Source organism: Pteropus alecto, unplaced genomic scaffold (genome assembly GCF_000325575.1).
Source record: "Pteropus alecto unplaced genomic scaffold, ASM32557v1 scaffold251, whole genome shotgun sequence".
Taxonomy (NCBI): domain Eukaryota; kingdom Metazoa; phylum Chordata; class Mammalia; order Chiroptera; family Pteropodidae; genus Pteropus; species Pteropus alecto.
Genome location: NW_006431048.1, coordinates 2540444 through 2555655, shown reverse-complemented (window position 1 = coordinate 2555655; position 15212 = coordinate 2540444). Strand labels below are relative to the sequence as shown.

General features: G+C 35.2%; 1 protein-coding gene across 3 annotated transcripts in view; it reads left to right on the top strand.

Annotated features, from left to right (window-relative positions):
• The window catches only part of HSPBAP1 (HSPB1 associated protein 1), a 47131-nt gene that overhangs the window by 6434 nt on the left and 25485 nt on the right, over positions 1-15212 (top strand). The window contains exons 1-2 of one of the 3 annotated variants that reach the window (XM_015595859.2): positions 3590-3608; positions 5853-6038. The exons of 1 other annotated variant lie outside the window; for it this stretch is intronic. In XM_015595859.2, the coding sequence (XP_015451345.1) occupies positions 5900-6038 (139 nt within the window). In that variant the 5' untranslated portion in view covers positions 3590-3608; positions 5853-5899. Of the gene's footprint in view, positions 1-3589; positions 3609-5852; positions 6039-15212 lie in introns of those variants that run through there. One more of the 3 variants, XM_006905569.3, reaches the window with a different exon arrangement.

Sequence of the window (15212 nt, the reverse complement as noted above, 5' to 3'; positions counted from 1 at the left end):
CAGATTTCTAGGACCTTTTCATCTTGCAAATCTGAAACTGTACCCAGTAAACAACTCTCCTTTTCCCCTTCCCATCAGCTCTGGTAACTGCCATTCTACTTTCTGTTTCTATAAATTTGACTATTTTAAATACCTCTTTTAAATGGAATAATACAGTATTTGTCTTTTGTGACTGGCGTTTTTCACTTAGGATAATATTCTCATAGTTCATCTATGTTGTAGCATGGGTCAAGATTTTCCTTCCTTTTTAAGTCTGAAAAATCTTCCTCTGTATAGATAAACATTTGTTTATCCATTTGTCAGTCAGTGGACATTGATTCGTTGCTTCTACCTTTTGTCTGTTATGAATAGTGCTCCTATGAATGTGGGTGTGCAGACATCTCTACAAGATTCTGCTGTTGAATATTTTTTATGAAAAGTGATGAAATAATCAGTTTGTTTTGGATTATGGAAAATTTACTTAGTAGAAGCTGAAGAGATGGAAACATTTTGGTGGAAATTTTGAAGTTACCTAGGAGCATTTTAAAGAGCTTTAGTCTTTGAGACATCATTCTTTCTAGTATTAACTTCACTTAAAATATAGATTTACTTTTTCTTGCTTTAGGTTTAAGACCAGTATTACTTCAAACTTATAAATATTACTTTTGAGCCGTTTTCTGGCTCATGAAAGATTGCATCGAGGAGGGAAAGACGATTTTCTGGGTTAACTGGGCAAGAGTGACATGTAAGAAGATGGGAAGAAGAGGATGGTAGCTGTCCAGCATCTGTCTCCTGTCCCTGGGTGAACCTGCTTGACGTTCACCACCAATCCATGCATTGGTATTGTCAAGGCCATAATACTTCAACATTTCCAGTTGTGGTTTCTTCTGTGGCACCACCTTCTAGACCTTGAAATTCAAAGGGTTTATAACTATTCATCATTTTACTTAAGCATTGTATTAACTTTCAGGAGAATTTCCTTAGTTTGTATTGACATTTTAAAATAGGGACTATAAAATGAAACATCTTTGGTGTAAGTTTTACCATTTGTTCTTTAGTACAAATACTGCAGTCATTTTGTTAAGTGATATTTGTATGATTCCATCAGTGTTTTTCTGACATGGCCCAATGTTTATTATTTTTTACCTTAATATCTACCATTCCTAATATCTGCCATTCCAGAGGTTTTAAAATTTCTTGTATGTTTATACAGTAGTTGTCAGACTGATGAAATCACATCATAGGCTTATATGTATAGATTTAGAAATAAATTAGCCCACCATGCCAGGACATAGTTTTTAATTCATGCTATGTCACTATGGTGAGTCTCTGTGTTGTAACTTGTGACTTACTCTTATGTCACTTTCGGAAAGTTTTTGAATAAGATTGAAAATTAGTAATTTAAATATATTAGTTATTAAAATATCTATTAAAATTTTACCTGACATGAGTATTAGTTAATTTTAATTTCAAGATCTTTGTCTTTGTTGTATTCTATCAATATTTGGAGAGTATTCTGGAAACTAGTGTTAGTACACATGGACCCAGGGAAAGTTCTAGAACTGAAAATCTACCTCCATAAATGGAAGGCAGGGAAAGACTGAAGAAAGAGGCTGACCAGTTCAGTCTGGCGATTAATAGAGATTATTAAGAGAACTTTACATATGAGGAGCATCTTGGGCAGCTGCAGGATGAAATGGATCACCCTACCTTTTGGCAAATGCCGAAGAATTATATAGGATAGGGGTGTGGGAGGGCGGTGGATAGTGATGGGCACTAATATGCAAATGATACCAGGTATGGGGAAATTACATGCTTGACTAGATCAGGACAATGGCTTGTTACAGGAAGCAGCACATAGTGGGAAGCAGAGGGAGGTGCTGATTTATGTCAGAATGAACATAGATTACAGTCAGACAGGCTCTAAGGAGGGGTTTTCAGTAAGCAATCTCTGTTCTGGCCCAGGTCCAGCTCTCGGGTAGGGCAGCGGTCACATCATGGAACAGTTGCTCCTCTACAGTTTGGTATATTTTCCTTATTCTCATCTTGAATTCTAAATCTCAAGTACAGTCCATGCCAGATATTAATTGATAGAAGCCAGATCACTAGCAAATTCAGGGAAATTAGGTTTCAAATTATCTTTTACTTTGCATTAATTAAAGAAAAAATTACTGAGAAAAAGGCAGTTTGCTTTTTAGTGGGGTTTCACTATTGCCAAAGAATCGGTTGTAACCAAGTTGTAATAAATTGTCTGAATAACATGCTATATTTAGAGGGAGAAAAGACTTGTGCAACACTTAGATCACTAATCTGTTTTTTCAGCAGTTTCCAAGTCATCTAATTAAACACTGCCGTTTTCTGCAAGTTTAGATCTAAGTACACTTATCCTTTAAAGGCTGTCAAGGTTGCCTCATAATTTTTATAGCTCTTTGGAAATACTCCTGATGTGGAATGACTGGGTGCATCCCTAGGCTATTTAATTAATACAGTGTAGATTGCATTTTTATAAAGGAAATTATAACACAAATTCATTAATTTAGTGGCCCAGTTCATTGTTGATTAAATGATCAGAAACCAAATTAGTTTTATCTTACAACCAGCTGATTGCTTTTGGCAATCAGGCCTGAAATTCTGTAAATATGCTAATTTCCTATTATGGTGAGTATCCTACTGCTCTGCACTATATATACTTTATAGCACTTTTCATTCATTTAGCAAATGTTTAAACATTTAATAAATTCCAATTGCTGGGCCAGATGCTTTTTCAGTAAATTTCAGTTTTAGAGTCTCTTATAACATTTAGGATTTTTAGATCAGATCTACATCTATATATCTATAGATATAGATATATAGATACATACATATATATTAAATTTAATATTGTGTTAGAGGAAAAAATATTTATTTACTTCTTTGAAGCTATTCTGTCAAAACACTAGTCATGTGTTTCTAATGCCCATGTACTTATTTGTGGAATGGTGGCTAGACATGTCTTACTATGTAAGAGAACTGTTTTGAGAACATTCAGAGCTATATGATCTACTGGCTCTGATTTAAGACAAGCAGAATAAATAAACTCCCTACTCAGAAAGGACCAGTGCTTCTATTTATCTCTGCCCTTTAAAGTTCTGGAAGTAAAATGTTGAAAGCTTGAATATTTTACAACCTTAGAACTGAAATAATGCTGCAGTAGGTCAGACCAACCATGCAGTAGATCAGAGCACTTTTTAGGGATGTTAAAAAACAAAATTCAACTGAGTGAAAATTAAAGATCTTATTGGCTTTATTCAATGATTCATGAATCAGGCAACATCCCATCTAGCAGACAGAAAGGAGCTCTGAGGAGCTGTACAAAATGAAAGACTTTTATTGGCAGATGGGAGTTGGGAATAAGGAAGTTATCTTAGCAAAATTAGATTGGTTGTGGCAAGGTCACTTTCCTTTAGGGGATTGTAGGGGTCTGTTGGGCAGATTATGTCACTAGTACTGACTAGGTGATTCCTGGAAGTAGGATCGTGCAGTGGAAAGAGTACTAGACTTGGAATCAGGGAACCTGACCTATAGTTACAGCTTATCACTGGAGTGTTGACCTTTGACATCTGAGCTTCCATTTCTTCCTTAGGATAATGGTAAGAAAATACCTTCTCTGCCTGTGTTTTACAAGCTTCTTAGAGGATCACATGAGAACTTTTATTTTAATATATATAAAAGTATGTTGCAAATAGTAAAATATTTTGCGAATAAATATGTGGTACTGTGTGATGAAGATGTTTGAAACCAAACTCTTCATCTTCTCAGCAGAATGAACTGTTGCTTTTATCTTTTCTCATATGGTAAATCACAAAGTCTGGAAACTTCAGTCTTCCTTATAGCTGCATCTGCCTCCAACCCCACATCTCTCTGATCCTAATAATCTTTGATATTATTCTCTTAGTATTTCTCCATCTCTATAATATCTGCCTTCCCGACTGCCACCTCTTGTTGTTCAGGGCCCTATTATCACACTTCTCACTTGGCTGCCGCAGCGGCTGTCTGAATCAATTCCAGTTCCTACATCTCCACACATTTCTACAGAGCCCTCATTTTAATTGTTAATGGATATAATGGACCATGGGAGAATATTTAGTAAATATTTTTCCACTTTAAGACATTAGATTGTTTATATTTTGAGTTTTTACATTGTGGAAATAGATATTTTATATGTATATTTATATACATATGTAATATATGAATATATATATAGCTTATGATTAACTACTTTGTTGAAAGCAAATTTCTATAACATGAGTTACTAGTTTAATGGGTGGTCGTTTGAGACTCCTACTTCATTTTCCCAGTTGTTTCCCAAAGGTAGTTCGAAATTGTATGCCACCGAGTATTATCAGGAATGTATTGTAGCTTTTCATAGTCTAGCAAAACTTTAGAAATATATAATAAGATATGCAGGTTGTCCATTTTCATACACACAGAATCAAGGCATTCCAAGTCCAGGAAGATTCAGTGCATTGCAGTCTAGGTAACCTTGTACTTAAATTTACAATTCAGTATGTGTTCAGACCTTTAAAGTGAATTTATCATGCGCGTCAAGAGTGAAAAAAATCTCAAGGAAAGATAGAAAATTTTATTCCTTGTCACCTCCTGTTTTCCTTAGTAGGGCTCTTCAATACTTAAAGGTCACCTAATGATAGACTTGGGTCTTCTTTAACAGCGAGACCTGAATGCCTTTTCCTCACTCCAGGTAGTCCTCAGCCTTTCTACCTGACCTTTTCCCTCTAAGCATCCACACTAATCTCCTCACTTGAGAGCCTTGACTATGTAGAAGGTGACAGATTGGTCTCAGATATTGACGTAGAGCCTGCTCACTTCACCGAGGGTTTAGGGAATGATTCTGAATTTTTGCCTTTATCTGAGAAAGGAAGCCAAACTGAGTTAAATTTTTTTTTCTTAAAAAAAGCAAGCCTTGCATTCTATAAGTACAAATGACTCAAGTTCCTTGATGAGTGCTTTCTCATCCCTCTTTTATCAGAAAGTTTAGAAGAAAGTTGGGTGATGGGTTATTTATGAGCTTTTCTTAAATTTTTTTTAATTAAGTGTAATTACAGATTAAGTAACAGTGAAATACAAGATTTAGCTGATTGTTCTAGAGAACCATAAGTATGAAATTTGTTAACTTTCCCAAAAAACTGTCATCTTAAGACATCTTTAAATAGAAACTTGTTTTATTTAACAAATACTAATCTTTACTATCCTAACCAGAATTTGTTGATTCAGTTAATTTGTTAATTCTATGATTCAGTGAAATTTATTGAAGGACTCAGTTTGCGAATATCCCCTATACTATTTATAGATCCAGTTGAAGGTAAGAATCCTAGCACATTTCTTATCTTTTTAAATCTTGCAATGAAAATCATTCCCCCTTTCCCATTGACTGTATTAATTCAGTGGTCTTTTTGGCATAAACATGTGATATAGCAAGTAGAATTGTTGCTGACTCCAGCAACTCTAGCTGTTCTAAAGTAGTTTCCATCAGCATTTCTTACATACTTCTCTATTTAGAAATTATATTTTCAAAAAATTAGATCTTTAAAAAAATTACATCTTTTTAAGTTTAGATAGTTGAAAAGCCTTCTTTAAAAACAGTTTTGATGTTGAAAATTATAAATATTTTCCAACATTTAAAATTTAATGAGAAAAATTATTTAAGAATTATGGTTGTTTGATGCTAAATATTTGATGAACAGTAATAAGTGACGTGTAAATGCAGTGTAATTACACAGAAAGATTTACCATAATAGAAACGATATTAGCTATTTTTTCATATTGTATGAAATAACTTTATAGTTATCTATTCCTCTGTTTATCTCTTTCTCTAGTTGAACGTGTCAAACCTTTTACGCCAGAGAAAGCAAAAGAAATTATCATGTCTTTACAACAACCTGCAATCTTCTGTAACATGGTTTTTGATTGGCCAGCACAACACTGGACTGCTAAATACCTTTCTGGGGTCCTTCATGGCAAGCAGATACAATTCAGAATGGGAATGAAAAGCACAGATACAGGTAGGACCACAAGGAATCATAATAATAATATCTCTTCAATAGCGTTTCCACATTCTCAGCAGTGGTTTCTTTATCTCTAGAGAATCCTTTATTTCTAATTCTCTTTTTGACCATTTGCAGATAAGGAGTATTTTATTGGAAGTTTTAGAAAGACAGTTTGTATTAGATTTTATTTTTTAGAATAAACAACCTGTAGTTTATAACCTCATAGAAGATATATTTGTCCACATACCGTGATTCGTTGAATATGGTAGACATTTAGTAAATATTTGTTGATGTCCTATTATTTATGTTCTCTTGTGACTGCAAAAGACCAATACTAATCTAATAGTCATTTCCACTTTTGACTCATGTAGAATGTGTCCTGTTATTTGTGGCTTCAGGCACTATTTATAGTGCTCAGCCTTGGTCGAAATTTTCTCTCTCTGCTTCATCAGCTGCCTGACCTCTATTGTATTACATAACTGTAAAACATAGGTAAAGCTGTTCTCTTAAGCAATTAGATTTTGCCAGCTTGCTCTTCTTCCCTGAAGCCTTGTAACATCTTGATTTTTTGCCTTATAATCAGATAAGCAGTTATTATTAACTATAAAAATAGTTAATTTAAAGGAAAGAAGAAGTACTGTTTTCTAGTCTAAAAGAGTCCATAACCATTGTCTGGCTTCAGGATGTGTGTTTAATTTCTACTTAAATATGGGTAAGTTTGGTAGTCTAGAAATCTAGTGTTGTAAGTATTGCTGTGAAGTGGCTCTGTGAATATCTATTAATAACTCGGAAGGAGCTGGAAAATTACCCAGTTTCTCCAAGCTTCTTTCTTTCATGTTGACCTTCTAGTAGTTCTCATAGAATTATTCAGTTTTTGGTGTCTTTGTGCTCTCATGACAGGTAAAGCAGGATTAATATACCTGAAATTCTGCAGCATCTTGTTCTAATCACAGACCGAAATGTTTATTGTATTTTAAAATTAAGTGCTAGGCCAGCAGCAGCCACATAAAAATCAGCTTGTGCTTTTTCCTTCTTGATTATAGTCAAATAAATCTACTCATTGAAGTGTTTGTTAGACAGAAATTTTTTCCACATTTTGGTTAGACTACAAATACAATACTACCACTAATAGCTAACAGTTGTTGAGAGCCATTGTGTCAGGCACTGTTCTGAGTGCTTTATGCATATCAACTCAATCTTTTTCAAACCCTCTTAGAATGGTATTATTATTATCCTGTTTTATAGATGAGGCACAGTAATTTGACATTTTCAAGTTAATACTTAAGTATAAAAGAAAAAGAAAGTAGATAGTCTTTGTAGTTGTGCAACTCCTCTGAGTTTTTAACTAAAGATAACTTGTTCTTTTTAAAAATTCAGATAAAATTCACATGATGTAAAATTCATCATTTTAACAGACAGTGGTTTTAGCATATTCACAATGTTGTGCAGCCATCAACACTACTATCTAATTCCAGAACATTTTCATCACATTGTAAGGCAGCCCAGTACCCCTTAAGCAGTCACTCTCTATTCCACATTACCTCCAGCACCTGGCAACCACTAATCTACCTTGTTTTGATTGATTTACTTAGTCTGGACCTATCATATAAATGAAATTATGCAATATGTAGCCCTTTGTGTCTACCTTCTTACACATATCATGTTTTCAAGATTCATCCATGTTGTAGTATGTACTTACTTCATTTATTTTGATTGCTGAATAATGTTCCATTATATGTATATATGGCATTTTGCTTACCCATTCGTCAGCTGATGGACATTTGGGTTGTTTCCACTTTTTGGCTATTATGAATAATGCTGCTATGAACATTTACATACAAGTTTTTTGTGGACATGATGTTTTCATTTCTCTTGGGTTTCTACCTAGAAGTGGGATTGCTGACTCATACAATAACTCCGTGTTTAAATCTTTTGAAAAACTGCTGAACTATTTCCAGAGCAGCCGACCCCAGTGTATGAGGGTTCCAATTTCTCTATCCTTGCCAACACTTATTCCATTTTTTCATTATAGCCATCCTAGTGGATATGAAGTACTATCTCATTATGGTTTTGATATACATATTCTTAATGATTATTGATGTTGAGCACCTTTTCATATGCTTATTGATCATTTGGATATCTTCTTTGGAGAAATCTCTTCAGATTCTTTGCCCATTTTCTAATTGAGATGCTTTTCGCTTTTCGAGTTTTGTTTGTTTTGTTTTATTGAGTCATAAAAGATTTCTTTATGTATTCTGGATACTAGACCCTTATCAGATAGATGACTTGCAAATATTTTCTCCCATTCTGTGGGATGTCTTAATAATTGTTCTTTTTAAAGTTATTCTTTGAACATAAATGCAGTACTTCCACAAACAGTATAGGGTAGTGGTACAAAAGAGGAGTCTCCAGAGTCAGATTGCATGGTTTCAAATTATGACTTATAGTGTGACTTTAGGCAAGTCATTTAACTTTTCTGTATCTTAGAAATGTTTTCCAGATTAAATGCGTTCATATGCATAAAACATTGAGAACAGTGCCTAGCACATACAAATGTTCTTTAAAGTTATAAATAATTAAAAAATGAAAGTATGACTTCCTCATTGTGGAGAATGTTGAAAAAACGAGAAGATAGATCCAAAGAAATTTAAAAACACAAAGTTTTATTGTCAAAAGATAAAAATACTTAGTCCTATTACCAAAGTATACATATGTCCATCAGGCCTTTTTGTATTTTTAAAATAAAGTTGTATTAATTTTCACAGCCTGCTTTTTTTTCTTTCACTTAACATATTCTGAGCAGCTTCTCTTCATGTTAAATGTGACTTTTAAATGGCTACCTAATGTTCCATTATATGGCAGTATAATATACTTTAAAAATTTCTCCTATTTTGATTAGTTGCTTGGAAGTTCTAAATTTATAAATAAGACTGTAGTGAAAAATCTTTGAAAATAAATCTTGTCCAAGTTTCTAATTATTTCTCTAGGATATATTCTTAGAAGGAGCATGACTGGGTCAAAGGGTATGACTATTATCATCAGTAGCAGCAATATCCATGAAGCTTCTTACACGAGAAACCTCTGAGTCATTCTGAATGCCTCTCTAAGTGGCGTCTGGTGACTTGGTGACTTACACCCTAAATGTCTAGAATCCACACGCTTCTCTCTCTCCATGGCCATCCTCTAGTCGGGGTTACCCTGCTCTCTCCCCTCAGTAGCTGCAGTAGCCTCATTCCTCGTCCCTCTGCACCCTGCGCTTCCCTCCTAGGCCTATCTTCATACTGAAACCAGAGACAGTTTTTTTCTTAATAATATTTTTTATTTTTCAATTATAGTTGGCATACGATATTATATACAACACAGGTGTACAACATAGTGATTAGACATCTATATAACTCACAAAGTGATCACCCTAATAAATCTATACTGTACACAGTTATTACAATATTATTGACTATATTCCTTATCTTATACTTTATATTTCCATGACTATTTTGTAATTACCAATTTGTACTTCTTAATCCCTTCCCCCTTTTTCACTGACTCCCCCAAACCCCTCACATCTGGTAACCCTCAGAATGTTCTCTGTATCTATGAGTTTGTTTCTGTGGTTGTTGTTGTTTATTTTGTTCTTTAGATTCCATATGTATGTGAAATCATATGGCATTTGTCTTTCTCTATCTGACTTACTCCACTCAACACAATATCTATCATGAAATATCTTTTTCCATCCCTTTACTTTCCGTCTGCGTGTGTCTTTTAATCTGAAATGAATCTCTTGTAGGCAACCTATGTAAGGTCTTGTTTTCTTATCCATTTAGCAACCCTATCTTTTGATTGGAGTTCTTAATTCTTTTTCATTTGAAATACTTGTTGATAGATCTGAAGTTATTGCCATTCTTTATTCATATTTTTGATACTTTTTTTTTCTTCTTAAAGAAGACCCTCCAACTTTTCCTGTAATACTGGCTTGGTGGTGATGAACTCCTTTAGCTTTTTCTTAGCTTGGAAACTTTTTATCTGTCCTTTGATTCTGATAGCTTTGCTGGATAATCTTGGTTGTAGGTCCTAGGTTTTCATCATTTTGAATATTTTGTGCCCAGCCTTTCTGGCATGCAAAATTTCTTTTGAGAAATCGGTTGACAGGCTTATGGGAGTGCCCTTGTAGGTAACTAATTACTTTTCTCTTGCTGCTTATAAGATTCTCTCTTTGTATTTAACTTTTGGTATTTTAATGATGATATGTCTTAGTGTGGGCCTCTTTGGGTTCTTCTTTGGGACTCTCTGAACTTCCTGGGGTTGTATGGCTATTTCCTTCACCAGGATAGGGAAGTTTTCCATTATTATTGCTTCAAATAGATTTTCAATTTCTTGCCCTCTTTCTTCTCCTTCTGGTACCCCTGTGATGAGAATGTTGTTGCACTTGATGTTGTACCAGAGGCTCCTTAAACTGTCTTCATATTTTTGGATTCTTTTTTCTTGTTTCTGTTTTGATTGGGTGTCCTAGGCTACCCCATCCTCTATCTCAGTGATTCGATTCTCTGCTTCATCCACTCTGTTGATTCCTTCTAATGCAGTCTGCATCTCAGATGTTATATTCTTCATTTCTAAATGGTTCCCTTTTATGTGTTCCATCTCTATTTTTATGTTTTCTATCTTTTTGTTAAAGTTCTCACTGAGTTAATCTACTTATCCCCTAAGTTCATTGAACATCCTTATAACCAGTGTTTTGAACTCTGCATCTGGTAGATTGCTTGTCTACATTTTGAGTTCTTTTTCCAGAGCTTTGTTCTATTCTTTTATGTGGGACATGTTTCTTTGTCTCCCCATTTTGGCTTCCTCCTTGTGTCTGTTTCTGTGTATTAGGTAGGGCTCCTAAGTCTCCTGGTCTTAGTAGAGTGGCTTTAGGTAGTAGGTGTGTGTGGTGCCCAGTGGCACAGTCCTAGGAGGGGTCCATCTGCAGGACAAGTTCAACCACAGCCTATGCACCTCTGGAGCCACCTGGTAAGAGTCACCAAGCAATCCACAGATGGCTGCCACCCATGCTGGGCTTATAGGTGCCTCGAGAGGCCAAGCCAGTAACCTAGGTTGGCTGACACTAATGCGGGGCTTGGGGCTGCTCAGTAAGAGGTACAGGGCATGCCAAGGCCAGACGCTGCTTCTCTGGGTTTTGTGAGCCTTTGAGAGATTTTAGTAAAGTCCTCAGCAAGAGCCAAGACAGGCCATTTGAATGGAATAAACCACCAGAAGTGGCTTGGGTGGGCCCACAAGTTGGGAGAGGCAGAGCCTCAGGGAATCACCTGGGCAGAGCAACCTGTGCTATCCAAACTGATGGTGACTCGATATGGTTGTGCCTGCGTCTGCAGGCTGGGAAGTGGGAGGGCTCAACAGAGGGATAGTGGATACTGCCAGCACTTCTTTCTGGGAAAAAGCTGCCCCTCTAGCCCTGGCCCTGAAGCTGGACAACTCAGTATCTCCCCATACATCCCTGGCACCCCTCAAGAAGCTGCCCAAGCGCTGGAGATCAGAGCGAGTGAGTCTGTTAGCGAGTAAGTCCGGGCGTGGGACCTTTAAGAGAAACATCTGTGACTCCCACAACCCTCTGTCTCAGCCGCAGCCTTCATTGGTTATCACAGCCAGAGATTGTGGGAACTTCTCAGTGCTGGAACTTTGGGCTGGGGACCCCAGTGTGGTGTTGGGACCCCTCACTCCTCATGTGGGGGTGGGGGTACTGCAGCCAAGATAACCCTCCTGAATCTCTATCGCCACACTCAGTTGTTGGACCAGGCCAGGCCGTTTTGCATTTCCACCCCTCCTACCAGTTTGAGGTGAGCAACCTCTTATTTTTGTCCCTAGTTGCAGGGCCTCTCTCTATTCAGCCAGACCTCAGGCGACAAGGCATGCTGATTACTCTGTATTTTCATTATAATTTTGGTGTGGTTGTGGGAGGAGGTGTGCACAGCCTCTGCCTTCTATGCCATCTTGACCAGTCCTGCAGAAGCAGTTTAAAAAAAAAACAAAAATCTCGTCTTATTTCTCTGCTTAAAACCCTTAAATGGCTTCCCATTACCCCTAGGCTAATGACCAAAAATTTTGTAGTGGCGTAAAAAGCTCTCTCTTAGTCTCATGAGCTTAATCTCTCCCTGAGCTCAGGCCAAACAAGCATTTCTTCAGTGTCTGTATTTCCAGAGGTTGCTTTTTCTTAACTCAGGGCCTTTGCATATGTAGTCGAGCCATTCTCTCTTCCCATTTTCTCTTACCTCAGTTTTACCTAGTTAATTCTTCTTACTTCAGATCTTAGCTCATATGTCAGTTTCTCATAAACGTCATTCCTGACCACACCTCCCTCTCCCATCCTGCAAATTAGGTGCAACTATTAAATTATCTCAGAGCGCCTTGTATTTCTTAGTAACATTTAGCACAATTAAAATCACATGGTTAGTTATGTAAGTAAACATCTGCCTTCCCCTCAAGAAGGTCATCTTTGTGAGGGCCAAGGCCTTATCGTGGGTTGCAGATATTTGTGGAGTGAAAGAATGAAAGGCCATTGATACTATGGTCAAATGCTTTACAGAAAGCACTTTTTAAAAAATAATCTTGCTGGTAGGTGAAAATTGGTATCTCATAATTTTAATTAACATTTCTTTGATCGCTGGGGATGTTGAACTTGTGTTTATGTTTATTAGTAATTTGCATTTTCTGAAGATTGTTCTTTGACGATTCTTTATTGAAGTTTCAGGTTCTTGGGTTTTTTATAAAATAAATTCCTTATATGTTAAAAATATTGTATTTATTACTAATGTGTTTCTCAGTTTATTGTTTGCCTTTTAATTTTGCTTCACATTTTTACATTTTTATATACTGTTTCAGTAATATTTTTAATCTTATTTGTTTTATTTAGAAGTTTCTCTTATATTTTGAGAATAGATAAATATTCTAATATTTTCTTCTAATGGCTTAATGGTTTCTTTTTTATATTCACTCTTTATCTGTTCCATATTTATTTTGGTATATGGTATTCACTGACCTTTATTCCAAATAGTTAATATGGAAGTATTAATACCTTTTACTTCAGTACTATTTACTGAATAATCCTTTTTTCTCCAACTTACTTTGAAACCATCTTTATTACATTACTATATTATTATGTATTCCAGCATTAGTTTTAGGGCCATGAATTGAGCTATCAGTTTTGGGGCAAGTAAAGGACTTTAAAAAAAAAAAAAAAAGCTGTTTTAGCAACTGGTATATGTTTTAATGTTTGAAAGAACAACTTATCCCTTCTAATTACTCATCTTTCTCAGTATTTTCTTAGATATTATTTAATTTTATTCCTTTAAATGAATCTTAGAGTTAAATAATGTACTCATGTTAAACAAATCTTGTTGGAATTTTAAATGAAAATTTGTTAAATGCTATAAATTAATTTGGAAAGAATCTACCTTGTGATACTACAATATCTTTCTACATTAGAACATGTTCTCTTCACTTATTAAGTTGATTTTATCTCTCAGTGTAATGATTTAGAGTTTTCATGTAAGTCCACAAATTTCTTAAGATATTGTAAATTTTTTATAGTTGTTATGAGGAATTATTTTAGCCTATTATATTTTTCTAACTAGTTGTGATTGGTGCATAAATAAAAACCATTTATTTTTGTTTGTTTAATTTTTATCCAGCTATTTTTTAGTGTACATTTTTTAAAATTTATTCTTGTGGATTTTATAGGAAGACAGGCTTATAATTTTATAAGCAATGAAAACTCTGTTTCCTTTCTATTGAGTTTATTTCTTTTTTCTGTTTTAGGCCTGGATTAGAATTTTTTGGAATGCTTGAAATAATAGTATTAATAATTAGCATATTTGAATATAATATGCTATCTCTTAGTTTATTTTGGAAGCAGATGACATCACATAGCACTTTGAAACTATTATGGATCGAATTCATTTGATCTTACTCAAATGTCATTTTACTGATATTTGCCACATATGTGCTCAGTGGCAACACTATAACTCAGCTGGTAGTAATTTAGCAAGCAGTTTTAGAAATAACCCTAAACATTTGGAGATAGGGGATGGAGTGATGATCAGAAGTTTTACTTAGTACCCACATTCAGTGCAGTGTTTCTTATTTGTAAAATGGTGAAGCCTAACAAAATGGACAAGTATTTATTTCCCTGCTGTGCAAAAAATATTTTAAGACTCCCTTTTATGAAAGTTAAAAGCAAACTCAATTTAAGCACAATTTCCAAATCCTGAACTCAGTTGAGTTTCTTAATACTTTGACAGTAAGTGGGATAAATGTTGTAGCTGCCTAGGTTACTTCAGTGTTAAATGAAAGAACAATAACAATAAAGTTAGAAAGGAATAATTCCATTGCATAGAATAAATGAAGAAAAACAATTGTACTACCCAGGAAGAAACTGTCATGGTAACAGAATGAAAACAGTACCTTCGGTGCTGCTACTATGGGGAAGGAGTGAAAAGATTCTACTTTGAAATTGCTATGTAAATAAAAACGTCTGTCATTTCCACGCCTTCAATTCATTGCAGTTTTCCCCTGACAGTAACAGTTCTTACATGTAATTTTTGCACTTTTAGATTTTCATTTTTTAAAGTACAGAACTTGCTGTGAAAGAAAACAAAATCCCCTGATGAGGCTGCAGTGTAGACAGGCCTGTGAAAACTGGCCTTAAATGAAAAGTCTTACTCTGTCCACCCCAGGAACAAGTGGCTTAAGTAATGGCTTTAGCATTCAGTTGGATCAGTTAGATTGAACTCTATGAAGTGAAAGCTCACAGGACAGTGTAATGTCTTCAGGCTTACCTGAGAGCTTACTGAAATGATTTAGAAACGACTTCAATTTCCCAGCACCATGCAGCTTTCTTGCCACATTTGTTTCTTAAAAAACTCTACGTACTCCTATGCTGTTATGGCAAATTCTTGATGATGATGTTGATAATATTAAGAGCTTCTACATATTAATGGGTTACTGTGTGCTGCTCCAAGTGCTTCTCAAACATTATCAAATTTAAATAGTTCTTAAATATGCAGATTTTTATCTTTTATATAAATGTACTCTAGTAAAGTTTTCCTGCTTCTCAAAGTCAGGTGACAAGTTGATGAAGTAGGTGAATTAAGATGACTCTTTGACACACACCCTTCCCTCTGCTATTTCTCACATTCTGAG